This window comes from Notamacropus eugenii, chromosome 1, assembly GCF_028372415.1.
Source record: "Notamacropus eugenii isolate mMacEug1 chromosome 1, mMacEug1.pri_v2, whole genome shotgun sequence".
In the NCBI taxonomy this organism is placed as follows: Eukaryota; Metazoa; Chordata; class Mammalia; order Diprotodontia; family Macropodidae; genus Notamacropus; species Notamacropus eugenii.
This window is the reverse complement of record NC_092872.1, coordinates 703656204-703684141: the sequence shown is the minus strand read 5'-3', so window position 1 is coordinate 703684141 and position 27938 is coordinate 703656204. Positions and strand designations below refer to the sequence as shown.

Genomic DNA, 27938 nt, shown 5'->3' with positions numbered 1-27938 from the left:
AGAATTTGAACTCAGGTCTTTTTCACTCCAGTGCCCTGTCCATCAAGCAAGCTCTTATTCTGGCATATCACCTGTAGACTGGGTTAGCGAGAGGAGCTGTGGCAGATAAGGCTAGCAGAGGGAGGTGGGGCCCCATCATGGAGAGCCTTGGATACCACCAGAGGCTTGTGAGACACAGCCCAGGCAGGCATTCATCTCTTTGTTCAGCGAGCCTCTGTGCGCACGATACAACTAGTGACGAGCCACACTGAAAAGAAGGCGAGTGACATTGAAGATCAGTCCAGAAGTCCTTAGGCAGACAGATTGGCATATGGATGAGGTGCAGGAGGAGGAAGGAAGAACTTGGGCTGACATGTTCTTGAGCTTCTTCGAATTCTTGGTGTTACATTCTGTCACATCCATGAGCCATGATTTGTATGGTTCTTGCCCAGTCTGGAGGTGTCTGCTTTGTTCCCAGTAGGTTCCTTGCAACCACAAAGGGGCCTGCTCTCTATATTTTGATGCAGATGGGCCTGCTCTGTCCAATCTCCTTGGATTATATGCTTTACAAGCTATATAGAATATATCATAATGTGTGGGAGGCTAGTGGAATGCAGAATACCTGCATGATAACCTCAGGTTATGAACTTACTAACCATAAGCACCTATCCCTTCAGTGTTCCATGCAAGACCATCGTAGGCAGAACTGGAACCAGTCCGGGTGCTGCTCCAACCTTATCTCTGACAGGGCCTCCGGTGTGGCTGTCTTGGGGCGGGGTGCCAGTCCGCATTAGTAGAGGGACTTTCTTCCGTGAGAGTTCTTTATATGGAATTATAGGTCTAGAAAACCATTTTGTTTTTTTTTTTAAATTGGGAATAATGATAATATTTCCTTGATAGGGCTGTTGTGATAATGAAATGATGTCTGTAAAGCACTTTGCTGACTTTAAAAACATTAGAATTGCCGTTTCTGATCTTGCATTATCCTGTTGTTACTCTTTCTTTGCTTTCTATCAGTCCCTTCTTTCCTTCCTTCATTCCTTCCCCCTCCTTTCTTTTCTGAAGTGTTGCAACTTACAGTTGAGCTGAAGCCCCTGGGGCATTGCCCATTCACTGTACATCACATGTGAGGCCTGAAAGGACCTAGGATCTCCACATGAATTACATTTGAGAAAGGAAAACGAATCCCTGCCATTCCTGGGCCTAATCCTAACCCAAAGCTTTCAATACCGTTTGATGGTTTCACAAATGCCAGGCATTCCCAACTCACAGAGCCTTTGCCTTCTGTTTTATGTGCCAGATTGGCATCTTTTTGAAAGCTATTTTATGGCCTTAACAGGCTTGTTTCTGTTGGATTTTTGCACCTCCTTCTGGCATTCTGGGCATGTCCCACCAATGGACAGCTTTCTTTTACTGCTCTCTTGAAAAATTACATTGGCTTGGCTTTGTGCTGGTCAGATAAAATAATGTTTCTAAAGCTCTTTGAAAACCTTATTGCTAGGCTGAGATAAAGGACCCATTGCAGCATTTCAGACCAATCCATCCTGCTAACTCTAACTCCTGCAATGTCCCTTCTTCTGTTAATTAAAAACCTTTTTCCCAAAGGCCTGGCAGTGCCAATTAGTGATCAGAATGTCAGGAGAATTGTTCTGTGGGGTGAGAGTGTTGTATGGAAGTTGGTAAGGGGATGCCTGCAATTCTTCCTTATAAGAACTGTGTAGGTTAACCACAGTTTAATGAATGTCTCTGTTCAGTTGACTTGAATTCTACAAAAAGGCAGACTTCTTATCAGGAGAGCCATTAGTAAGAATAAATATGTACCCAAAAAATAACTGGCAGAAAGTAAAACTTTAGATTAGTGGGCTGAGGTACCAAGGTTAACTTTTTCTGTAGCTGTCTATTGAACTGGATATAGTGTGTCCTTGATCCCCTCCTTTCTTTTTCTCATTTCACCTTGGGAGTACAGCACAAGCCATTCTGGGCATCACTAGGCATTTCATGCTCATCTTGTCCAACTCCACCCTTTTACTAATAAAAAAAAAACCAGGCCTGGAAAGCAGGAGCCTTTACCCAGGGTCTCATGGTTAGGATGTTTCAGAGACAGGACTTGAGGATTCCATGACTCTGAGGCCAGCCCTCTAGCCAGTCCGTCCTACAGTGCCTCTCTAGACGTCACATGGTGTTGCCAACTATTTGAGATAGTGGTTTTCCCATGGGCTCTTTTACAGGGGCTGACAATATCATGGTATTTTTACCTAGGGCTCAATTTGCTAAAAAACCATGGAATTGCACTTTCCCATAGATAGGGTATTCCCCCACAGACATACTTTTTGGAATATCAGTGCACACCAAATGCCCTGTGGGTTTGATTGGAGGGAAGAGCTACCTCTTGGTGTTGTTTCTGCTGTGAGAAAAGTCCACCCATTGGAGGGAAAAGCTGTGAAGTGATGAACCTGATTTAATCCTATTATAATTAGCTTGTATACAGACTGCCAGGTGGTGTAAGAGGCAGCCTCTCCTGTTGGAGGTTCCACATCAGTGTGATTGTAGCCCTATAAGACTGCACCTGGGCCTCAAGATGTCTCCTGACCAGAGCTTGTCTCTTTAGTAAAGAGATCCAGAGGCTTACCAGGCTTGATACATACTGACTTTTGGCCAGGTTTACAATTTGGAGCTTGTACTTAAAGTTAGGCACCATCTATATGAACGTAGTCCCTCTCTCCTTCCCATTATGTTTAGGGTGGAGAGGACTAAGCTAATTATCAGGGGTTCACATCCCCCCTCTAAAGTAGGGCTCATCAAAAGGAGAGAGATCAGTGCCCTAACCATCTGCTTCTCAGGCCTTGAAGCCTGTGCTTGTAGGTGGCTGTCCCTGCTCCTGTCCTTTAGGCGCTCCCTGATGAGAATGTTTCCAAGGAAGTTTAGAGGTGGAAGGAACTTAAAAATGATCTAGTCCAACCCTTTGAGTAACTGGTCCCAAAGTAGTGAATTTCTTCCTCAGGCTCAAATCTTGAGTCCTCACCCTCAAATCCAGGCCTTTTGTTTGTTTGCTTTTCCCCCTTTTTTTTTTTTAACTCCCCCCTGCTGGGTACTTGGGCCAGGGGATAAGGGAGTTTTCATTGTCTCTGCACCCAGTGTCTCACCTTTGAAAACAGTTCCAATTCTTGATTAACTCACACATTCATTTTTAGCATGTATCCAATACCCCATAGGATATTAAATCTGGAGGGTAAGAGGATAGAAAATTTCAAAGTTAGGATTTTTGCTTTGGTCTTTGAAGGCTGGTTTGAGGAGAATTACATAGGAATGAATATTTGCTGCCTAAGAGATTTGGAGGTGCCTACCCTAAGCACTCTTAAGTAACATCACCTTTCAAAGAGTAGAAAAGACTTTTTCCATCTGCCAAAAAGAACATTTGGTTTTTTGAATAGCTTTAATATTTACAAATCTCTGGTATTTTTACAAAGCTATTTGTTTTTAAAAGCAAACACTGGGGGCAGTGTTCACATAGTCCTCATCTCTGTTGCATTGTTTTTCGAGTAGAGAGGCTGAATTCTGTATTCCTAAATTCTTAGCACACAGCAGGCTACTGGTCGGGTGGGCCATTCACATAATCTTTTGTGGACCTGAAATCTTTGGATGGTAACTGATGTTGATGACCAAAGGCTTTCATATCCGCCAAGGGTAGCTGAAGCCCAGGGAACATGAGGTTCTATATAACAAGGTGATTCATATGAGAAGTGATGCCTAAGATCCTTTGCAGTTTAAAAAATCCTGTGGAAACATTCCAACCCCAAAAGATTAGTGAAGAAAACACAGTTGGACCTGGTTACTTTGTGGCATGGATTTACAGGCTTTTGCCTCTGGTGGTTTGGGGCATTATGGGAACCCTGTGGTGGGGTATGAATAGTGTCTGAGTGTGGTAGAGTGGGAATAATTAGAACTGAAATCAGCCTCCATCAGTCAGCACGTGAACATCATTCCCTGCTTTCAGGTAAGTCAAGCAAAAATAATAGGATTTGAACCTGAATTGATTGGGAGCATTTCACATAAGCACGTAGTCCAAGGTGGACAGTGAGAATGGCTCCCATCCTACAAGGTAACAATTATGGCAGAGAGTATAGGTCAGGGCATTGATGTGAGAAATCCAGGCCCAGTTCAGTAACACATTGTTAACATTCTGTGTACAGGATTTGTTACCATCATATTGGCATCTTGTTGGCTGTGGTTTTAAGGATACTGGCTACAAAAGTATGTTAGTGGTAGCTTAAAACTCTGACCCATTTAGCCACCAAGGAGGGAAGATATTTAACTTTGAATGCAGAATCACTCCTAAAACTAATCCAGTACATGTAAACCTATATGGGTTTCTTTAATTGAGTTCCTCATAGAATTCCTTGACCACGGTTTGATTTAACCACAACCTTACACCTACTGGGTGCATAAGGAAGCCATTTGTCTGGTTTCATGTTTGGATGTCTTTGTGCCTCCACTTTAACCTCTATGATCTGTACCATTCACCTCCAACTTTCTTCGCATGCCTCTGATGAGTCTTCAGGTGCCAAGAACTATGGAACTCCCCACAGTGTACCATTTTGGTGCTATTGAGACAGGGAAAGCTGGACTATGTGGCACCTGTTTTCACTAAGATATATGGGCAGTATGTGGCTCCATTTGTTTCTAGGTAACTGCCTCCTACTAGGAACCAACCCCAAGGCAGCTTAGGCTATTTGGGGACAGTTTTGCTCTCTGGAAGTTTCCCCCTCCTCCTAGTTCTGCCCTTTGGGGCCAAATAGAACAGGTCAGACACATGACTTCCCAAACATCAAGATCCATCCTTCTAAATCTCATCTTCTCCAGGCCTCAGGTTCTACAAACACCCCTTGAGCATGGTCATTGGCTTTTTCACCATCTTGGACACCCTAGAGTTTTTCAGTGTTCCTCTGAAGTGTGGTGCCCAGAACTGAACTCAGTACTGCAGACTAGTCTGTTAAGAGTATAGTCCAGTGGGACCAGTATTTCCCATATGTTGGGCACAGTGCTTTCTTTGCCATTTGTGGGCAAACTGAGCTGGAGTCCTTCAGATCATTTACAGAGGAACTGTTGTCTAGACCTGTCTCCTGAATCATATGTTGTTATTGATATGCAAACTCAAATAGAGTTATTACTGTTATATTTGGCATTTTTAATCTTCCAGGATCCTTCTGTTTCTTGTTTGTTTTTTCTTTAACAACAATGCATTTTTTCCTCCCTTAATTATTTTTAATAAATTTCATTATTTATTTCTAACATTCTTTTTTAAAATTTTTGAGTTCTCTCCCATCCTCCTGCCCCTCTCCTCCCCATTGAGAAGGCAAGAAATGGGATATCAGTTATACCTGTGAAATCATGTAAAACATTTCCATATGTTTTTCCGTGTTGCAAAAACATAGAAATAAAGAAAGTGAAAAAAATTATACTTCAGTCTGCACTCAGACTCCATCAGTTCTCTCTCTGGAGGTAGAGAACATTTTCGTCCTAAGTGCCAAGATCCTTCTGGAGAGGGAAGTTCTTTGATGTCAGGAATTATCTTTTTTGGTTTTTGTGTCCCCAGTATGTCAAGCCCATTGGTGCTTGTTAAATCAGGTTGAATTTCTGCATTCTGTCCGTGTGTCTTAGTTAACCCTCCAGTATCCTTGCTATCTGTGAATGCCATCTTTGCTGTGATTTAAAGTCATTGATGGCAGTGTTATGGCCAGTTCCTTGTTGATTGCAGCTACTCTGTTTCTGGTCATCTATCCAGACCCAAATCAGTTTTAACTGCCCTACTATCTAGCCCAGAGGTATCAAACTCAAATAGAAATTGGAAAGCCACTCATTTATATAGAAGATTCCATGTGGGATGCATGTTGACTTGGTTTTATATGAATATGATTTACATTTTTGGAGCATTTATGTTTTATTATATTTTTGTTTCCTTTGTTAAATATTCCCCAGTTACATTTGAATCTGATTTGGCCATACTTGAGAGGATTGTGGGCCAAATGTGATTTGTGAGCTGCATATCTGACACCTCTGGTCCAGCCTATGTGGAAAAAAGACTTTACTGGCTGCTAGCTAAGCTGTGTCTTACAACATTCCTGTGTTCTACTACTGATCTACTAATATGGTCAAAAAGGAAATGAGATTAGTGAGTCATGACAGTACATTATGCTTGATGAAACCATGTTAAGGTTTAGTGATTTCTGCCTCTCATTCTTCTAGTAGCAGCATGTTTCCTAAGGTCCCTTCTGGCCCTAAATCTTGTGACCCCTTGCACATGTTATTGAGTCAGTCAGACTCACTGTCCAAAAAGTATCTATTAAGGGCTTACTCTGTGCCAGATACTGTGCTAAGTGCTGGGGATAAAAATAAAGGCAAAAACACAGTCCCTGCCCAGGGGAGACAACACACAAATAAATCTTCTAATAAGACATATATACACACATATATATATATATATATATATACACACATCATGTGCATGGAAGTTTTCAGAGAAGTCTCTAGCAAGGGATTGAGAGAGGGGGATGGGTAGGAAAGGCATCCTTTAGAAAGTAGGATCTGAGTTAATATAGTTAACAAATTCCACTCTTTAAAAATGTTTATGAAAACATTTAGTTCAGGTATTAGAATGGTCATTAATAAGAACTGTGTGATAAGGAAACTGAGACCCAAGGATAAGAGGTAACTTGCCTAGGGACACATAGTTAAGAGTGATGGTTCTGGGACTCAGATGTAGCGCTGAGTCTTTTGATTTCCAGATCCAATGCTCTGTCCACCACTCCTTTCCTTTAAAGAAGTACTGGAGAGGGACCACTGGGCTTCCTATTAGTAAGAACATGATGAGAAAAAGTAACATTTTACTTTTTGGATAGATCTATTCTTGAATGTCAGCATTTTCCACTTAACCCTGTGACCAAGATGCTTTGTAAAATGTGGTCCTATGCATAGCATTTGTTGGATTTTTTTTTAAAACAGAAATATCTTCAACGCTATCAAGTTCTTTCAATACTAGTAAAGCTGTTGTTGGGTTCCTGAACCCAATGTACCAAACACATTTCTTCCACAGCAGTTACAAAATCTGGTATTTCTGATTCTGTTACTATTAAACACTGATGTTTCCCTATTGCCTGAGGCTGTCCTTGCCTGGTTTTGATTTTGGTGTGAGTCACTACTCAATTCAGAACTTGTTAAAAGTACAACAGCCCCACCAGTGGCACGTCAGAAATTTACATGAAGAAGATAGTGGTTCTCCCTGTAGCACTTACTGTGGTTTTTCTAAACTGCAATTTATGGAATAAAAATGATTTCCTCCCTGAGGTGTTTCCCCCATGCCATTCCAGTTTCTTAATTTTACCTCTTGGAAGTTTTACCTTTTGCCTGGAAGGGGGATATTCATCTGTGGAATATTTATTTCTTTCTGTGTACTTGACGCTGAGCAGGTGTTGCGGCCTCTCCTCCACCTCCAGCAGGCTCAGGAGCCCTGTCCACTGGCTCAGGTTCACCTTCGTGGTGCATAGCAGGGGGAGGGACCTCAGGGGCGACTCCAACAGACAACAGCTCAAGCAATCAAGTGCTGATGCCCACGCAGGTACCAGGTCCAGCCTGTGGCCCTAGGCTGCGTGGGGATGGATGTAGGCCCAGGAGCTCTGCGGGGCAGGGCGTGGAATGGCCGGAAGGGCCAGCGGCAGTGCCTTGGTTCACCCAGGCTCAGAGACTGGAGGTTCTCATGCTGCAGAATCTGCAGGGTCCAGGGCTGGCGAGTGCGACCTGTGCTGCCCTCTGGCCCCTCCCCACCCACCCCCCCTCTTAACTTACAGATGGGAAAACTGAGGCTAGGGAGACTGTAGAGTGGTAGAAGTGGAGCTGGCAGGGACCCCTTCCCCCCACAATCATCAGTTTCTCCTGGTTGCAGGAGCTGTCCTGACACATTCAGTGAAATGATTGAGGCCTGGGTCCAGGAGGTTCACACGGCTTAGGATTGAAGATTTCACTGATAAAGGGACCTGCCCAAAGTCACCCCTGCCTCCCTGGGGGTCCCTCCCTGGCAGCTCCTCTGCTGAGCAGCCTCAACCCTTCCTGCTTAGCTGAAGGAAGGACTCGGGTCTTGGGGCCTGCCCAGTGAATTCAGATGTCCCTTGGAGCACTTGGGGCTGGGACTTTAACTGTGCTTAGGATCATGGGATCAAAGACTCAAGAGCTGGCCAGAAAGGCCAGCCTTCAGGACACTCTGAGGTCTAGAGGGGTGACTTCCCCAAGGTCACCCAGTTAATGAGCTGCAGACCTGGGATTTGAACTCAGGTCCCCAGACTCTGTAGACATCTTTGTGCTGGCCCATACTGCCTTGGAAAGGGGGCAAGGGAAAGAGGAGGGGGAGGGAGGAGAAGCCTTTCATTTTTCTATTTTTGCCTAGCTCAGAAGTCCTTCACGTTTGTCTTTGCATTACTTAACAAGGTTCCTGGCACACTTTGGTGCTTCATATATGCTTGGTTTGAGTCTTTGAGGTGGAGGGAATGGTAATGAGGCAAGGTCCTAGACCAAACCCCGGAAAGCAGCTGGGACCACCAAGGCAGGAAAGATTCTCCTCTTATTCCAGGAAGAAGAAAACATTCCGTCTGATAATAGAGAAGCTCCTTCAGGCAGGGGCTTTTGTCTTACTCCCTAGGGCCTAGCCCAGTGCCTGGCACAGACGGCATAGACCTGCTGTGTTACTAGTAGAAGTGCCCTCTGGTAGTGGAGGCGGTCTCCTCTTCTACAGTTTTGTCTGGAGCCCTAAGAAACTAGCATCATGGCCAGTATTTGTCCAAGGTGTTATTGGTTCCTGAGTTGACTTTCTAGCCCCTGACTATACCTGCAGTAGCCTGCAGGTGGGTCTGCCTGATTTTAAGTCACTCCCATTTCCATTCAGGCACCAAAGTGATTTTCCTAAAGCACAGGTCCAGTCATATCACATATTCCTCAATAAAGTTCAGCTACTCCCTGTCACCTCTAGGAGCAAACACAGTTCCACTGGGTGAAGCAGTGGGCAGTTTTGGGTCAGCTAGGTGGTGCAGTGGATAGAGCACCAGTGCAGGAGTCAGGAGGACCTGACTTCAAATCTCACCTCAGACACTTGACACTCACGAGCTATGTGACCTTGGGCAAGTCACTTAACCCCAATTGTCTCATCCTCGGTCATCTCCAGTCATCCTGATGAATATCTGGTCCCTGGATCCGGATGGCTCCAGAGGAGAAGTGAGGCTGGTGACCTGCATAGCCCTCCCTCACTCAAAACCAAGTCAAGTGTAAGTCGTGTCATCATCTCTCTGATGGCATGGTCTTCTTAGGCAATGAAGGACGAACACATTTATTTCTTTCAGATACCAATATTATAGTGAATAAATGCTATATATGTCATCTTAAATGTCTAAATCTTTTGACCTCATTTCCAAGGGAGATGGGTAGGTATTTTTATTCCCATTCCATAGAGATAGAAGTTGAGAACCCATTTCTCCTAGATCTTAGTCCAATATCTTCCTTCACAGTAGTGTTATATACCATGAAATCATAGATTTAGGGTGGGAAGGGACTTTAGGGTCATCTGCAGTAGCCCCCTCATTTTACAGAACAGAACGATGTAGTGACATCTTCCCTCTCCCCCTAGGTCACTTCTGGACACCACATTTCAGAAAGACATTGAAAATTTAGAGTGTCCAAGATGGTGAAGAGGCTTATGACCAATGGTCAAAGGTTGTTTGAAGGACCTTGGGCCTGGAGAAGATAAGACTTCAGAATGACTCTGGCTGCCTTGACATGTTCGAAGGCCTGTTATGTGTCAGACTCAGTCCCAAGGGGCAGACTTAGCCAAGGTTAGTTAGTCAGTAGCATCCTGTAGTTTTACAGCTCCTGGCCCTTGCCCTCAGGTCTCCTCTCTACAAGCTGCCCTCTTTTCCACACTATTTCCCATCAGTTAAACTATAGCTCCAAAGCCAGGCCTTTTAAACTAACTGGTCAAACCAGATTCAAAGCTGTGGCAAGTCTTGTTCAGTTAGGAAATGGAAAGTGAATTAAGAGTATGCACACAGGAGTGGGGTGGATGTCCTTCGATCCTTTTCCTCACTACCAACAGATACGAGAAAATATGGCTCTTGGGGAATTTGGGAAGAGACTGTCTTGGGGGATCTTCCATGGGATGGAATTGTAGTGGAAAGAACATTGGATTTGGAGGCAGTAAAGTTCTTTTCCTTTCATGGCTCAGTTACTGACTGTAGAATGTGGTCTCAGACATGTTATTTCTTCATTCTGGGCCTCAGTTTCCTCATCTGTACAGTGATTTATATGATCTTTTTGATCCTTTGCTCAGAAGAAGAGTCATTCTGGTTCAGATCTGTCCCGGTCAGGGAGGTTATGTCTTAAATAATTTCAGCCTCAAAGGTTAGTCATGTCCCCCATTAGAACAGTATGCTCCTTATGAGTAGAGATTGTTTATCTCATTGTACTTGTCTCTCCATACCCCTGCTTTCTTATGATAATGGCCTGATGTGACTCTACTAACGGTGACTATGTCTACATTTTTGGGAATCTATTCTATATTGTCAGACTTTTCTGTCCTGATTCCCTAACATAGTGAGAAGAAGATTGTTATCAGAGGACACAGGTTCACATCCTACCTGCTTACTGCTTAACCTCACCCAGATTCAAGTCACTTAACTTACCAGGGATTCTTTTTCCTCAGTGGCAAAGTTTAGACTAACCCCTCAAGACATCTCTTCCACCTCTAAATCCTATGACTTTTTCTCATGCCCCTTTTCACCTGACAACTAGGCTCTGTGATTGTATAGGGAAAAACCCACCTATGTTAAGGGAAAGTTCCCTTGAAACAACTTCTGCCCCAGCTAGAAGCCACGTGCATGCCTTTTGGATTCTGTGGTGGCCCCTTTTTATTTGTTGGCAGATGAGGGGGCACTAGAAAGCTCACTGGGCATAGAATCCAAGGACAGGGGTTTAAATCCAAGTTCTGCTGTGTAATGCCATATGGTGTAACCTCAGGGCCTTTTTCTTCATTTGTAAAAATGAAGGCTTTGCAAGGTCCCTCCAAGCTCTTAAGGTCCTGAGAGCTGCCGTTAGGGCTCTTCCCTTTCCGTTGTCATTCACTCCTCCATCTGAGAGATTCTGGGAATGGGATCTTTGTTCCAGCTTCTTTAAAATGGGCAAACATTCCTGCTGTTTGGGCTGTGGGCTAGTAGGTGAGCCCACACATTCTCAACTACATTCCCCTAGCCTAGTGTTCAGCTCTGTCCTAAGTTAGACTGACCTTTCATAGGATTTGACATCAGTTACTGGTGACATCAGTGTTGCTAACAGCAGTTAGAATAACATTCTCCCTGGGCCTCCTGCCAAGTACCTTGTCAATTTGTGTTCTTTGTGGTGCTGCACCACCTGAGCTGCTGGGAGATTCCTTTGGAATTCTGTTGTTGGCATGTACTTCTTGGGCTTGATGTGAGGGCTTTTCTGTAGGTCATAGGATCAGTTCTGTAGCTGGAAGGAACCTTAGGGTCAGCTGGTCCACAAGTAGGACAGCTGCCTCCGTAGCTGAGTGGGCCTGGAGTCCGGAAGACCTGAGTTCAAATCTGACCTCACATAGGTGACCTTGGGCAAGTCACTTCATCTCTGTCTGCCTCAGGTTCCTTAACTGTAAAATGGGGACAGTAAATAGCACCTCTCTCTCAGGATAGTTGGGAACATCAAATGAGAGAATGTTTGTATAGTGCCTGGCACACAGCAGGTGCTTATGTTCCTCCCTGCCCCCACCCCAGTTTTACAAATATTGAGAAAGGTTGAATGACTTGCCCTTTTGGAGTAAGAGGAAGGATCAGTATTGGAACCCAGATCCTCTGCTGTTCCCTTTAATACTCTTCATCTATATCACATGGCAGGAGCACACACACTAAAACCTAGTCAGACTGTCTACAGAAGTGTGATCCAGGTCTCAACTTGTGCTAGTAGTGAGCATCACCACCATGAAGCAGGAGGAGGCAGTGGATTGGATGGCAACCTGCATGATCAGTCAGCTTGTTTGAAGGGATGGGGTCCTGGCAGGAAGCTGCCCCACCCCAAACCACTGCTGAGTGGGAGCAGAGGTCACAGCCAGGCTTGTATATTAGATCCTGGTCAGTTGGTAGAAATCACAATAGACCGGTTAGTCAACTTTTTTAAACAAATCATTGTTCAGGGTCAAGGTAGTTGGGCCATAGATATCTAAGAAAGGTGAGGAAAAGTCACATAAAGAACATGTTCAAAATTTGGCTCTGTCGCCTTATTCAGTGCACACCATGCACAGAACTCTGCCAGCCTGCTGGGAAGGAAGGGCAAGAGGTGGCATAGCCCATCGACAGCTTCTAGTCTAGACTTATAAAGGGATAAGACATGAGTACAGATAAGGCATGGAGGGGCAACTGGGAGGAATTGTTTCCCTTTTGGAGAGGTGACATTTGAATTAGACTTTAAAGAACTAAAAATCAAGTGAAGAAAAAAAGATATTCAAAGCCTGAGTGATACCCCACCCTCCCAACCCCTCCAAAAAAGCCTGGGAGAAATGAGCTGAGCAGCAGGAATATTTCAGGTTCTGAGTGAAGCAAGAAGTCTGACTGGGCACCAGGTTGTGGGGACCAGGCTATGTTTGACCTTTGGCTAGGTCTAGCCCCAGGATCCCATCTCTAACTGTAGCGTGTCTGCACTTGTGGGTTTGATGTAAGTTGAGAGCCAGGGATGGGCAATTAATTCTTCAGAACCTGGAACTAGACGAAGATTTTGATAGGGCATTGTATATGAGGGGAGAGGGGGAGGCCTGGGAGGGTTGCTTTTTCTCCCAAGTTCCCACCAGGGCAGACAGAGTCTGGATCTTTTCATGGTTTGGGCTGACTTATGTTCACTCTGCTTGTCTCTTCTCCCACTTAAGAGGCCATTTGCAGTGGCCTGGAGATCAGCGCCTAATGTTGACATTGGATAAATTATTTCCCCTCCCTGGGCCTTAGTTACCTCATCTGTGAAATGAGGGATGTGGACCAGCAGGATCCTTTTCCTTAATACTCTGAGTTGTTTTGAAATGGCAGATGTGCTAACCTATTCCTGTGAAAAGTTCATGGTTTCCTAAGCCTCTCTGGTGAAAGGGAAATGTGGAAGGTACATTTTAGGCACCACCTTTAGGGGTAACTACTTGATAGATATATGTTCTAATGCAGTCCAAAGTGTTGTGGTTACAATAATAGAAGATTTTGAAATAGAAGATGTCTCAACCTCTTTCCAGCATTTGCCTCCATTCTGGGTTCAGAAGGATATGAGTATTATTTTAGGTTTAAGGTTAAATAATGATGACCAGGAATTCACAAAGTACAGGATGTCCCAGAAGTCTCAGTGCAGTTTCCAGCTCTCTAAGCTTCTAAGGCCAATGGGCCAGTCACACCGAAGCTGCACTAAGACCTTTGGGACACACTGTATCTAAAACATCACCAGCAAGTCCCCCTGATATGGACAGAGAGACAGACTCTGACAATCCAAAAGCTTTTACAAAGACCAAATGGAAGCCAGACCCTGCCCTCACAGCCTTACACTCTACTGGGTAGAAACAATAGAGCCAGAGGTAAATGCAGGCTGTTCGGGGCAAGGGGCGGGACGGGGGTGGGGGGGAAGGTGTGCTGAAAGCCAGGGAGATCAGCAAAGATGGAGTTACTGAGACATAAGCTGAGCCTCGATTGACATTGGGGATCCCAAGGCAGCAGTGGGAACGGGAGCACTTGGGTCTAGGGGAGGACCTCCGCGGAGATGTCAAGTGAGGGCTCCAGTTTGGCCGGGTGGAGAGTGCAGGAAAGGCTGCAAAGATAGCCCAGAGCCAAACTGGGGAAGACTTTCACATGTCAAACTGAGGCAGTTTGTTTTTATTTTATTTTACTGAAGACATCTTATGAACCTCAGTATCCTTATGAAGTAGTTTGGGAGGAAATTAGCCCCATTTTACAGGTTTACTCAAGTTCTTCATGCTCCAAGCTTGGGCTCTGCTTAGGATTCGATTTTTAGTGAAAAGAAATGACTGAAGCACTAAGAAACCTTTCATCCTTGAGCCTGTCCCCAAACTGGGGTGCCTTTTCTCTTAGAGGCTAAACTAAGCTTCCTTTCTTTAAGTGCATTCCCAGTTGCAAGCTGCTGCTTCTTGCTCAAGATCAGGAAGTCAGCCCACACGCAGATGAATGGAAACAAGTGGGAAATACCACGAAATCTCTGAATCATTTGAGTAATTCCTTAGGAGCAAAGTTGTAGTGGTGTAGTAGAAAGATCACTGGAGAGATGAATTCAAATTCTGGCTCTTGATAACTGATCTTGAGCAGTTCACCTGAGCCTCAGTTTCCTCATCTGTAAAGTGGGGATAACAAAACCTCGTAGAGCTGGTGAGCTCAGCCCAGACCTTCTAAGATACTACCAGGCTTCCTCCCCAGGTATCCCAGGTGTGCTAGGCATTCGCCTGAAACAGGGATGGAAACTGAAGGGAAGTGATTTGCCTCAGGTCTCATCGTTAAGGAAATGGCAGGAAGTGAAGCAGACACTGAATCCCCTGCCTAGGCTCATCCCACAGAGGCATGGATTTGCAGCCTGCCCCACCAAAAACCAAACTGGAAAGACAGTCTCCCAAGACAGAGAGCCTCTTGATGGCTGCTTGACCAAATCTGGTCTCCTAATAGTCTCTGTACGGTTTCCTGTTTTGAAAAAGGTGCCCTGTATTTAAAAAAATTAGCCCTGCGAATGGCAGGTCTGTGTTTGATGTACCCTAAAAATAGCTAGATAGTCCCTCGCATGGGCCTTCATTTCTCTCTTCTTCTCCAGCTCGCTTCAACTTTTTAATACTGTTTTTTTAAAAAACCACATATGCCTTTAATAATTCCCCATATCATGGGAAGGAAAAAAAGGGTTCATCGACTGAAATCTTGCCATCCTTCAAAGAGTCTAGTGTTGGCCTTTTTCTTTGCCTGTTGTGACCCCCAAGAGCATCCTGGGGCCTCTGATGTGTTGGGGAACCATTTAATGGGATCATTTTTTTGGCTCTTGCTTTGGTGTGGTATGGAGCTTAGTTCAGCACAGTGAAATACCTCCTTTATTATTCCCCAGATTGACTGCTGGCCCCTGCATGCAGGAGGCCTGGTCTCTAATTATCTGCACCTCTAAGAATGGGTATGGTCCCCCCCCACACACACACACCATTTTAGGTGCTGAGGTTTCTCTTAGGAATAGAAGAGATGGAGAGCAGAAGAAAGGAGGGGTGAGGTCCATTCATTCTTGAACTTAAGAAACCTTCACACACAACAGGGCAAGGACTCCAGGCTCGAAAGTGTTGGCCAGAGAGGCCCTGAGTATTGCAGTGGAATAGGAAAAAATCGTACTGGTTTGGGTGTTACTTGGCCAGATGTGGTTCTCAGGTTGTTAATCACACAAGGGTCATAAGATTTAGATCTATGATTCATCTAAGCCAATCTCTCCCTTTACAGATAAGGAAACTGAAGCCCATAGAGGGCAAGCGACTTCATTAGGGTCACACAGCTGTTTATCAGATAAACCAGGCCCAGAGCCTGGATCTCATGCTCCCAGCTCATATAACAAAATTTGGGACACCCAGCATATGCATCTTTGAATATATAAAATTTCTCAGGACTTGGAGGGCTGACTTGGCAGTCAGTTGGGCAGCTGTTATTAAGAGCTTCAAAAGAGGCAGTTGGTAAAATCAGATGTTCTTCTGTGTTATCTTGAGTATCAGCCAAACCCTGTGGCCTTGTTTGTACGGAGTGAGCTTGGCTTCAGGGATTGGAAACATGAAAGGAAGTGAGATTGCTCAGCACTCTCTGCTCTGGGGTGATTGGCAAAGCGGGGCTGGTTTGGGCTGGGCTGGAGCAACCTTACAGGTGCCTGGCTTTCTTTGGTCATGTCCAGCTGGAGAAGCAGAGCCAGTGACTGAATCTTTGCAATTAGCTTTTGTAATCTCCATGAACTGTCCTTTTAGTTTGTAAAGTAAGGTGAGGGGACACTGAAGTCCCCCCAGTTCTCAGTGGGGCTTCTTATGGATTCAAGAATAGTTACTACCCTCTTCCCTTTCCTCCCCTCCTGCCACATTCATTTATTTGCATTTGTGCTAGTGAAGACTTCTGGAGCCTGGTGAAGTGAGATGTCAGAATGGAGGGGGTGTCACAAGGCATTGTCTGACCCAGGTGCCATGAGAGTATTATGTTGTGTGACCACGCTGCAGTTTTTGGGAAACCCTTCCTTTGGGGAGAGTCTCTCCCTTCCTGAAATAGCAGCCTTGGGTAGGGCCGTGCTCTTTCTGTGTTGAGCATTATGGTGCTCGGTTTTTCAGGGAGGTCATCAAGGCATTAAAATAGTGGGAAGCCCACTGGCACCTGAGGAGAAGCAAGTCCTTTGCTGACCTTTACTAATAACTTGGACAAACCACTGAACTTCAGGATCTTAGTCTGAATGGCTCCCTCCTGCCAAGTATGGGGAATGCATAGTAGTTAGTCTCACGCCTGATTGTCCCAGACTAATGGTAAATACAGATTTCCCACTGACTTTAAACCAGCACTCATGGTGAGTTAGCACAAGCTCGTGTGGATATACCTGACTGGCCCTAGCTCTGCTTCGTGCTTCATCCTAGCCCTCTTGTTATCTCATCTGCTTGCAAAAATGTGTGTACGATGCCCCCAACCCTTATTTCTATCCGTTGGTCATCTCAGTGACTCCACTCTGCATCTCCTTGACGTTTCAGACTGGGTACTGCACCCTTATGGGTTGTTTCCCCCTTTCAGAATATAAGCTCCCTGAGGCCAGGTCCTGTCTGGATTTTCTTTTTACATAGAGCTTGGCACACAGGCAGCACTTAAATGTTTTTTATAATTTATTCATTCATTCCAGCAAGACAGCATTTTATTAGCTGGATAAGAAATGACAGCATAGAACAGTAAGAAGCACTTTTTACCAGGGGTCCGAGTGAAATAGAAACCCACTCATATTGTGTTCCATCTGAGATGTTAGGAATTTGTGGGGCAGGGACAAGAAAACATTGGGCCAAGGAGACCCCAGGACCAGTACTTCAGTTAGACATTTCTGCACTCCAGAAGAGCATGAGGGTTTGGAGTATCTGGCACAGAGATGTTCTTAATCCTGTTGTATTTTTCCATCTAATGAAACTAGAGAAGGTGCTTAGGGGAGTCAAAAAAGTGGGATGGTTTGGAGAGAAGTATTCCCAATAGACTTATCATTGAATTGGCGATGAGGATGGGAAGAACACAGAGGACATCTGAGAGTAGGGACAACATGGGGTACTTCCTCCCACAGTTCTGGGCCATTGTGCTTGCCAGTTACTTTGAGGTGAGGGCAGCCTCCTTCTTGGATGGCAGAACTAGGGGTCACTTGTTTTTTGTTTTTTACAAGGAAGAAGGTTGAATGTCCATCCCAGCAGGGGCCTTTCCAGGACAACTCCTAGAAATCAGGTAGACCCATCCTTGTTATGATGTCTGATTGTTGACTTCAAGGATGATTAAGCAAATTCATCTTTTGGGCTCTGCTCCTGCCTGGGTTTGATAGTTTTTTGCTTCTGCCTAAAGTGACATGGCATTCCTTGACAGATAAAATTGAGACACTTTCTATCTATCTTCATGAAACAGGGTGTGGATAAGGACTTTTTTATTTAAAAAAAAAAAGTTATAAAATTGCCCATGTAGTGGATAGGGAGGCAGCCTAGTCCACTGTGTTTAGTTATCTACATGTGATACTGGGGGAGTTGCCTATCTGCCCACGATGACTCTGGTTTTATCTCGTGCTCCAGCTGGCAGAATTTGTAGCCACATTTTATCTAGAGGTATGGTCTTGGGGGAAATCTTTAAAGAGCAGCCCTTACTGGATCTGCTGTGCTGTTGAGCTGAATTCTGGGACTTGTGGTTTCTGGGGGGCCAGATGTAGTGTAGAGGCAGTGTGAATGAATGATGCAATATTCCTACTCTCTTGCCATGTGAGTCACTGAGTGCCTTTCCTGAGTAGAATGCTTAGGGAAATTTGAGACGGTCTCCAGGGAGCCCACCCCAACACATACCCTCCGTCTGGGAAAAAGAATCACTTCATTTCCTCCAAACCTTTGTGTCTGGAAATGTCACTGACATTGTCCTCATCCTCCTTACTGAGGAGAAGAAATGATACCAAGTCCAATGATCTAACACTGCAGAGCATCTCTTTAAAAGAAGCATTAAAGTATTTTGAGTAATCTGAGGAGATTTTCTTCCACTGCAGCCTTTCTCCTTCCCTCTCTTTTCTCCTCTGTGGCTGGTTAATAGCATAACTGAGCAGAAATCAGCCAGTTTGTTACTCCACCTCAATGTGAAAGCTTAATTTCTTCGAAGGTACGGAGAACATGATCCTGGACTTTGATTACAGCCTGACAGACACTGAGTAGAGAGCCCAGGAATATTCTGGGAAAGATGGGAATGACCCAGGAGTGGGCCTGTCCCTATACAAGACCTGGACTTCCTGCTGGGGCAGAGGTGAGGATCTCAGATTCCTGTGGATCTTTGTTACACTTTTAAACAATTTAACTAGTTGTTTTTTTCCTTTTTCTCATTAGCATTCTCATGGGAGGTGGCCAGAGCCCTTGTGTTCACTGCATATCAGGTTCTGATCTAGAAGTATGGGCTGTACTTGACAAGCGGCAGATCCATACTGTGATAGGAATGTGGTATAGCATAGCAGTCTATACTGTTTGTGTAGTCGGAATCCTTTCTAGTTTGAAGAAAGGCCTGGGTGGTGTGGTGCAAAGAACATTGAATTTGGAAGAAGAAAAGAAGACTCTTATATTAGGGAAATCATCTAACAAAGACTCCAATACTTACTACCAATGTGATCTTAAGCTATTTTTAATGAGCATTTATTTCAAAATAACCATGAACTGTGTTTACTCTTTGTGTGACATAACACTTCTATATACTGGGGAATACAGAGAAGGAACCAAAATAATCTTTGGCCATGGAAGTCTGCATTCTGTTTTGGATCCATGAGGACTTCTGGAAGGGACAGAGCACTCACTTCTGGTCAGAGATGGGGATGGAATGGCATGGAGCCATCACAGAATTGGGGGCATCTGAGCTGAGGCCCAGACAATAGAATTTTTGAGGTAAAGAGGAAGAGTGCTTTTTAGGCATGTGGGAAGACATAAGGGGGGCAGTAGGGAGCTCTCTGCAGATTTCTGGAGGTGGAAGATGGAATGTTTAGTTCTTCCAACAGCTCAGAGCCCAGTATGGCTGGAATGTAGAGTGGGTGAAGGAGAGTGATATGAAATAAAGCTGAAAATGTAGGTTGGCACTGGCAGAGGACTTTGAATTTTATCCTAGAGGCAATAGGGAAACCATTGAAGACGTTTGAAAGGGGAAATACGGTCAGGCCTGTCTATGCCTTGGGAAGCTTAGATTTGTAGCTGGGTAGGGCTGGAGTGGAGAAGGGACAGACTAGAAACAGGAAGACCATGGGCAGAGTGATGCGGGTTTGAAGTGTGATGGATGGCCTTGGCAGCTAGGTGATGCTGGGCCTGGAGTCAGGAAGACTCCTCTTCCTGAGTTCAGATCCAGCCTCAGACACTTCCTAGCTGTGTGACCCTGGGTAAATCACTTCACTCTATTTGCTTCAGTTTCCTCATCTGTAAAATGAGCTGGAGAAGGAAAGGGCAGACCGCTCCTGTGTCATTCTGGTACACCTTTGGTTAACGATTGGTGATCCAGCAACAGAGACTTTTCATACAGGTAGAGTTGGAGGGAGGAGAGAGTATCTTAGAAGAGAAGGCTGTCATCAGGAGAAGATGCAGAGAGGCCAGTGAGGACAAGGGATGAGAAAATGCTGTTGTGTTTGGAAATTAAGAGACAGTCAACAGCTTGGGAGTGAACATTGAGTAGAATGATGTGCTTGGATGCCCGAGTTTACCTTTGAGTACAAAAAAGTATAGCCAGTGAGAGAGGTAAAGTTACTTTAAAAATAATTTTTAAAATTGTTTACCTTATGTCACCTAAATTTCTACCTTTTATCCCTCTTTCCCACCCCCTACCAGAGAGCCATCCCAAAGAATATATGTTTTTTAAAGAACAAAAGAAAAAGGGGGGGAAGCTATTTTTACCTGCTATATCATACTCATAGACTTACATTAAGTTTACAATCAGCTAAAACTCCCAAATCTTTCTCAGATTTTCTGCCCATGCTTCCCTTATGTTGAACTTTTTGAACCTAGGTATTCAAATTTTTTTACATTTATCCATAGTGAATTTTCATACTAAATTTGGCTTTTTGTTATAAGGGGCAAGGTATTTTTGAAATAAGGCTTTGTTATTCAAAGTCATAACATTCTCTCTCTTCTCTCTCTCTCTCTCTCTCTCTCTCTCTCTCTCCCTCCCTCCCTCCCTCCCTCCCTCCCTCCTCCCTTCCTTCCTCTCTCTCCTCCTCCCCCCTTCTCTCTCCCTCTCCATCTTCCTCTCCCTCCCCCCAGTTTCAGATTTGATAAGCATTTGCTATATGCACATATGCAATTGAATAACTACCTGAAAAGGGAGAGTGAGGTTAGTTTCCCATAATAGTTTCTTGATATAGCCATTTGGTTCTTGGTGATCATTCTGTCCTTCACTAGATGTTGGCTAACTCTTGTTTTTAATAGTTCTAGAATTTGGCTGGACAATGAAGTTTCCAAGTTCATTGACCAATGGAGTTGGCAGATGCCTATGTCTTCTCTTTTCTAACATTTGGGACATTCCTTTTCCAACCCTGTAGGACCTGTCCCACTCTCTCTGATCTTGCTGAGGTTACTGACATGCCTTAGCAGTCCCATCTGGATGGTTCTTGCAGCATATTTAGGGTTCATCAGGCCCTGGGCAGCATGTTATGTTCTCTGTCTCCCTATTTATGTTATATTTCAGCTCTGAGTAGCCATTTGAGTTAAGACCTTTTCTGTCCAAAGATGATTAATCTTTGAGGTTGAGCAGCTCTGTTATCATTATCATGAGCCCACCCATGCCAAGCAGCTGTGCTCACTATGGTCTTCACCTTTTTCCTCCAGCTGCCATACATGAGCTGAATTTTATTTATTTAGTGTCCCGGTCTTGGTTCCTACTAGACTTGGCCACACTTGGAGCCTGTGATAGCAATGCTCTGGGCAGGAGGACCTGGCTCCTGGCTTGGAGTGGGCAGTCAGCAGCAGCCCTAGGAAAAGTCGGGAGGGCCACATCAGGCTGGTGGCTGCAGGGATGGAGACAGGCAGTGAGGCAAGAACAAAACCCAGCACTTGTGGAGGGGTCATTAGGCCAGAATTGCGGGCACTGCTGCTCTGAGGTGTGCCATGCCCAGTACCCACTGGATGCCAGCCCCACAGTTGGGGGGGCTGGCTTTTGCTCTCTGTTTTCTTTACACCAGAGACTTTGTTGCTGTTGCAATGGAAACTAAACTTTTTTTGTTTCTGTCCTTCCCTCCCCAGTGTTACTCACAGCGGTGAATTGTTACAGCGTGAAGGCTGCCACACGGGTCCAGGATGCATTTGCGGCAGCAAAGCTGCTGGCTTTGGCCTTGATCATTCTCCTTGGCTTCATTCAAATTGGAAAGGGTAAGTACAGCTCTGCTTTTATTTGCTGATCTTTTCTGTTTCTTACACCACTGAAGTATCATATGTATCCCTCTCTGCTCAGTCCCTCCCTGAGAGCTGTCCCATAGGAACAGAGAGTATTCACAGCCCCTCTTTAAAAAATGAACACTCCTTTTCATGAGTAGGTATATATGGTGTTGCCCTTCCTCTGGAAGCAATAAAGTATAGATGGTGGCATGAACATGGTCAGAATTCGTATTCAAACAAATATTTTAACAACTGACTGTGTAAGGCTATATCCTGACTTTTGGGTTTTTTTGGGGGGGGGCGGGGTTGGGGGTGGTGGTGAAGATGACATAGGAGCTAACTCCTAAAAAGGAATACAGCATGTATACAGATGAGTCTGATAAAAGTTGGGGCGGGGGGCGACAGGCTTCCAGACAGTGCTCTAAGAAAACCCTTTCAGCTTCTTCTTGGCGGTGGGAACGCAGTGTATAAAAGGCATTGATGTGAGATGGGAGTGTAGAAGGCTTTAAATGCCAGGCTGCTGAGGCACTTGGCATATGGCTGTTTGTTGGTCGATGGGAGGTAGAGGCCAGGCATGCACAAATGAAGAGATTGCCACAACACTGGCAGCCTATGCTAAGTGCCAAGAGTGTGCACAAGGGGGAAAGCTGCTGGTAACTCAGAGGAGCACAAGCTCCGTGGACTGGTCACCTTCACGTGGAGGGCTTGATCCTTGCAGAACAAGTATGATTCAGATTGGGATTAAGGAGATGGGAGGACATTGTAGCAAAGGACTTTGGGACCCAGGCCAAACCTTTCATTTTATAGATGAGTTGACTTTCTAAAAACATCACAGGGATAACAATAACTCTGCTTTAACTTACTTAGACTTTCAGTTATTCACAGTTCAAGGTTTATAAAGCACTTTTGTCCAAACATGTGGAGTAGGTGGGGTTAAGTATTTCCCCATAACGTGGCATCCTAAGAAAGGGACTATAAGGGCAGCTGGGTGGTACAGTAGATAGAGCACTGGCCCTGGAGTCAGGAGGATCTGAGTTCAAATCCAGCCTCACACACTTACTAGCTGTGTGACCCTGGGCAAGTCACCTAACCCTGATTGCCTCCCAAAAAACAAAACAGAAGGGGATCAGAGAGGCCATCGGAGTCCAGCCCCTTTTACAGATGAGCATGAGAAAAGTGAAGAGATTTGTGGGTGGTCACAGCTAGTAAGAGTGACAGGGGATATTTGTGCTCCTCACTCTTATTTCTTGGTAGAGAAAGTTGGAAATGTCCAGGTGACTAGGGGCTGATTGTGGACTTTGAAAAGTAAGTGCTGTCAGGGAGTGGAGAGCCAATGATGCTCATCATCTGATGTGATGGTCCTCACAGATGGAGAAAGCTCTGAGGCCAAGGATGACTAACTCCAGGGTCATGCATCTAAGAAGTTTCTGAAATGAGATTTGCACTTATTTTGTTAACTCACTTGAAATGCACCATGCTTCCAGCCTTTGTTTAATGGCATCATTAGTAGATACCGCCTGGAATGCACTTCTGTACATTGAAGAAAAGTCCATTGGTCTTCTCCAACTGTCTCTACTTCTGGAAATGTTGGTCTGAAGAGTCATGTGATGGTCAATTTTCATTGACCCCTTGTTGCCTGTTGTGATGAGAGCAACACCAGGTGAAAACTTTGATGGAAAAGAATTTTATTCAATTTGAGTATATATGTTTTTGTAGAAAAGGCTGCCATGCTCCTCCCTCCTCCATCTTAATTCTTGCCTGACCTTTTAGAAAAATTGCTGTTTCTGTAGAACTCCTCCTTCAAAGATTTCTGCAATACCTTCTCTTTGCCCCCTTTCTCCATTCTTTGCATTTTGTGTATTCCCCATATTGCTTGTTGACTTACTCCCCCTTCACAAGCTGAATTCCTATGTCAATCTAATTTGATCATTGTGTTGATAACTAGCTGGAGAATCCAAAATCGACCCGAGGCAGTGAAACAAATGTGTTTGTTGTATTTTGGTCAGATGTGATTTGTTAACTACACCTTGCAGATAGAAGAATTTGACCTGTAGTATTACCATCTCTGGGCCTGAACCTTCCTGTTCTCCTTGGTCTCCTTCCTTTAAGTCCAAACTGACAAGAGCCTTAAAACCCTTGCCTGCACCTTGGCTCCAGAGAACTCACTTCTCTTCCCCCATTCATAGACAGGTCTGTGAATCCCAGGAGTCCTGAGTCCAGGCTGACCCAAAGAGTTTTCCTGGGGGTCACTGATGTCAGGTCATCTTTCTTCCCTACGGTGCCTTGAGCCAACTATAATTTGAATGCACCTCTGAGTTGTCTCTTAGTGGTTGCATAGCGGGGACCAGCAGGTCCCCCAGTGTCCGTGTCTAAGTGGGCACACGTTCCATTGCACCAGACATTCCGACCCCATGGCCTAGGAGCAGATTCTCCTCTCCCTGTGACAAAACAAAGCTGAGACCAGGGTCTTCCCAGATGAGAGAGGGCCTGGCTGAACAGCCTGGCTTTGTTTTTGTTTTTGGAACAAACTAACCTGTTTGTGAAATTTTGTATAATGCAGTTACCAAAAAAAAAAGAAATAAACTCCCTTCCCCACCCCAGAGACCTTTTATTTCATCATTTTTATTTCATCGTTTTGTTTAATTCTTCTTTTGTATGAAGAATAGACTAGTTTGCTTAGAACAGGGAATTCAGTTTAGGGAGATAGGAGATTCTGGAGAATCTTGATTGTTTGGCTAGATTTTATTCCAAGGGACCATCTTCATGCATCATCATAACATATATGGTAGAAAGATCTGTGACCTCATCCAGGACCTGTCACTCTTTGAGCTCCTATTTCCTCATCTTCAAAATGAAATGATCTCTTAAAAGTTTCTTCTCACTCAGGTTGGTGAAGGTACAATTCATTATACTTAGTTACACAACACTGGGCATTCTGATTTCCCTTGTAATGACTGAAGACTGTTGTCAAGTATTGTGGAACCCTTTGTATCCCCATTTTAAGCTGGTGAAGGATGACTTTCTGTGGCCCTTTTCTTGAACTTTTTCTGTGAACATTGTATAGCCTCCTGTTCATAAATTGTAGGTCCTAGGTAGTATTTTCCTAGAGTTTACCCTTGAGTCTTTGCAGTAAAGAGCACCTACATGGATGCTCTCCTTCTGCAGTCCAGCAGCAGTGTCCCAGCTGGGTCTTTTGCCAGCCTTTCTGCCATTGATATGCAGGACAGCTGACTTATGGGACAAGACGTGCTTGGAGGGAGGGCTTTTGTCCAGGAGCTCTTTTGCCCTCTGAGCATGTGGGTGAGAGCAGAGGCTATGAAGAATTCTGTTCCCATGCAGAGGAGGTAGGATTTGGTTGGTTGTGGGTTTTTGTGTACGTGTGTTGTTCAGTCCTGGTTTGATTTTTAGGACAAAGGGGCCTATCACAGGAGCAATTACAGCCCCTGGGTTTCCTGAACCTGACCCTTGGCTAATGACCATGGTTATAGGAAAACACGTGCCAAGCAGACATACATCTCCAATAATTTGGCTGCCTCCTCCTGCGGGGGAAGTGGAAGGGCTCCTTGGTTCCCATGACATTTTGTTTCGTGGGTGAATGAAGTTCAATAGCTTTGCTGAGTATTGCTCTTCTTACTTCTTGCTTCTGTCCTCTCTTTCTGGGGTAGTGTCCCCAACCCCCAAGTTTGTATTTACATGAACCATAAGCAGAACTAAGAGATTTCCACTGGCTGCATTGTTGCTTCTTGAAGATGGGGAGGCCTCCTTTTCAAGCCTGTTCTCTTTGAGATCCAAACACAGTAGAAATTTGTTATTAATGAACCAAATCTTCTGTTTTGTCCTAATCGTTAGGGGGCTCAGTGTCAGCTCTCTCCATTCTTGGGAATGAATGTCTAGACTCATACCCATGTCCCTGAGACCTAGAGATGTTTGGTAAGAATTGTGCAAATGTGAATCTTGCGTCACTGAGAGATGGAACTGTTTCATTTAATCTCTGAGGCTCCTTCCAGCTTTAAACCGGTAATCCCATGGTCCTAAATCTCAGTTTTGACATTTTTTGGGAAAGCTTTGATGTTTTCCAAAAAAGAAGGCCTTTATCTGTAATATCTATCGCCAAATGACTATAAACTATCTTGGAGGGTTAGAGTAGGAATAAGAAGTTGGAGGTGTCTAGTCCAGCCCTAGGTTCTAGAGAGTGAAATAAGGAGTTATGGAACTATAACTAAGGCTTATGAGATTCTGGGGTTCAGAGCTAGAAGGTACCTTCATCTCAGATGAGTAACATGTAGTCCAGAGATGAAGTGACCTGACCAGCATCATAGTGCTTTACCGATATCAAGGACACAGAAACATTTCTTGACTACTCATGGCATTGCTATAGAGGCCTTTATCCTTGACCTTTTGAGAAGCCAGATGGTTCTTCCCAAACATTTCCAGTGAAACAGAAATAATTTTAAGCATAGTGAGTTACAGGTGGCTGTGGGGCTAGAAACCAAGGTCTCTGTTCTCTTCAGCAACAGCTTCAAGGCTAAGAAGGAGGGAAGGCTTCGACCTCCAAGCAGAACTGCTTGTTGCCTTCTGAAATGATGGCGGCTTCTCAGAACATTGCTTGCCTTTGTGTCATTTATTCCAGTCAGCTTCCTCTGAGACTCCAAGAGATGAACCAGCCCAAACTCCCCTACAGACTCAGCCTCAGGAGCCCTGAACCCAAGGCCGGAGCTTTCTCTGGAATTACACTCTGCTCCTCTACCATTGTCCACTCTTGACTAAGGCAAACTCTTCTGTTGAGCATCTCTGTATAAAGTCCCCACCCTGAAGGAACTGGTAACATTGTCAGAGGAGGGAAGACTCAGCCCCAGGAACTAGTTAGAGAAGATGCATGTGATGAGGAGACTCATCAAATAGAACCTCATATCTGAATCTCTGGTGTAGCAGTGGGATAAAGAGCCAGAGGAGTTCCAAAGCCATATTGGTGGGGAGAAACTGGAAGATTAGTGTCTGTTGGAAGGAAAGCCTCTGTGAGTGTAGGCTCTGGGCCTTAAGAACCATTTTGTTGTCAAAGGAAGTAGGTCATGCCAGTTATTCCTGCAGCAGAGCTGCCAAAGGATTCTCAGCAGGGGCTTTGGATGGGGAGGGAAAAAAGCACATGGACCCTCTACTGAATGGCACTGAACCCAAGGACTTGTTTAAGTAAGGGACTAGGAGGTAGAAAAATGAGCATGAGTCTGAATCTGACTTCCAGCCACCAAACAAAGTTTGTAATTAAGCTTGACTGGCCCTGGAATCCTCCTGTGGAGCTACTCATGGTGTCTGGCCCTGGGCGCAGGATGTGCCATCTTGGAGGTGTCTCAGAACAGGGTCAGACCAGGCCAGTGGCACGCTCGAGCCAAAAACATTTCAGTTCAAGGCATCTGCTCATTCTGGGTTAATATAGCTAGTACATACCATAGAGTCCTATTGGGTGGGGGAAGGGGGAGGGAACTTTTTTAAGAAGGGTCTGAAAACAGGCCTGGGCTGTATACCGTTCTTTCTTTCAAAGATTTGCTGGCAGAACAATTGTCTGGCGGACTATGCCGTGCATGTGGGACTGTTTCTTGCCCTTTTTTGAAAGAAGGCTGAATGCCCTGGGAGAGTGAGAATCTGACCCAAGCAGGAAGGTCATATGGCGTCTTGTTTCAGACACACATAAAAAAGACCCACAGAGGGAAGGCTTGTGATTCAGCTTTAGGGATGGGGGCTGGACACGTTTTAACTGGTTCCTTTTTGATCTGCCATATTTTGTGTTAACACGGCATCTGGAATAATAACTTTTCAGAAAATCACATGCCTCACTTGTGTGGAGCCCCCAGATCAGATCAAAGAGATGGAAAGTTGGCCTGTTGCCTACCCCGTTTTCTGGCCCAGTGGTGCCCTGTGGCAGTCAGATGCACTGAGAGAGAATGTCAGGAGTGAAGGAGTAATGAGACAGCAGGCTTCAGGGCTGCTGGGGGAGAGGCGGGCTGAATTGAAGCATTAAGTGAACAAGACTGTTCTAATTTCAGGCTGATCCTGGAGAAGTCTTGGGCTTGTAGTGAAGGTTAGAAAAGGCCGTCGACAATTAGGGGTGGAACAAGTGTAGTCATTGTGTGTTCCCTTGGTCCTGTGGAGAGCAGGCAGAGAGAGTCCTCATGACATCACACAGATTGGCTTTTGTCTTTTCATCCCGATTTCTCCAAGCCACGAGCAGCTGTTCAAGTAGACATTCACTTCAGATAGGACCATCCTTGATGGCTCCTCATCTATGAGGGTGCAGGATCCTACA

At 44.9% G+C, this 27938-nt stretch overlaps 1 protein-coding gene across 1 annotated transcript in view; it reads left to right on the top strand.

Moving 5' to 3' along the window:
* The window catches only part of SLC7A5 (solute carrier family 7 member 5), a 60128-nt gene that overhangs the window by 7161 nt on the left and 25029 nt on the right, over positions 1-27938 (top strand). The window contains exon 2 of the mRNA XM_072636280.1: positions 21509-21634. Coding sequence (XP_072492381.1) covers positions 21509-21634 — 126 coding nt within the window. The remainder of the gene's footprint in view (positions 1-21508; positions 21635-27938) is intronic.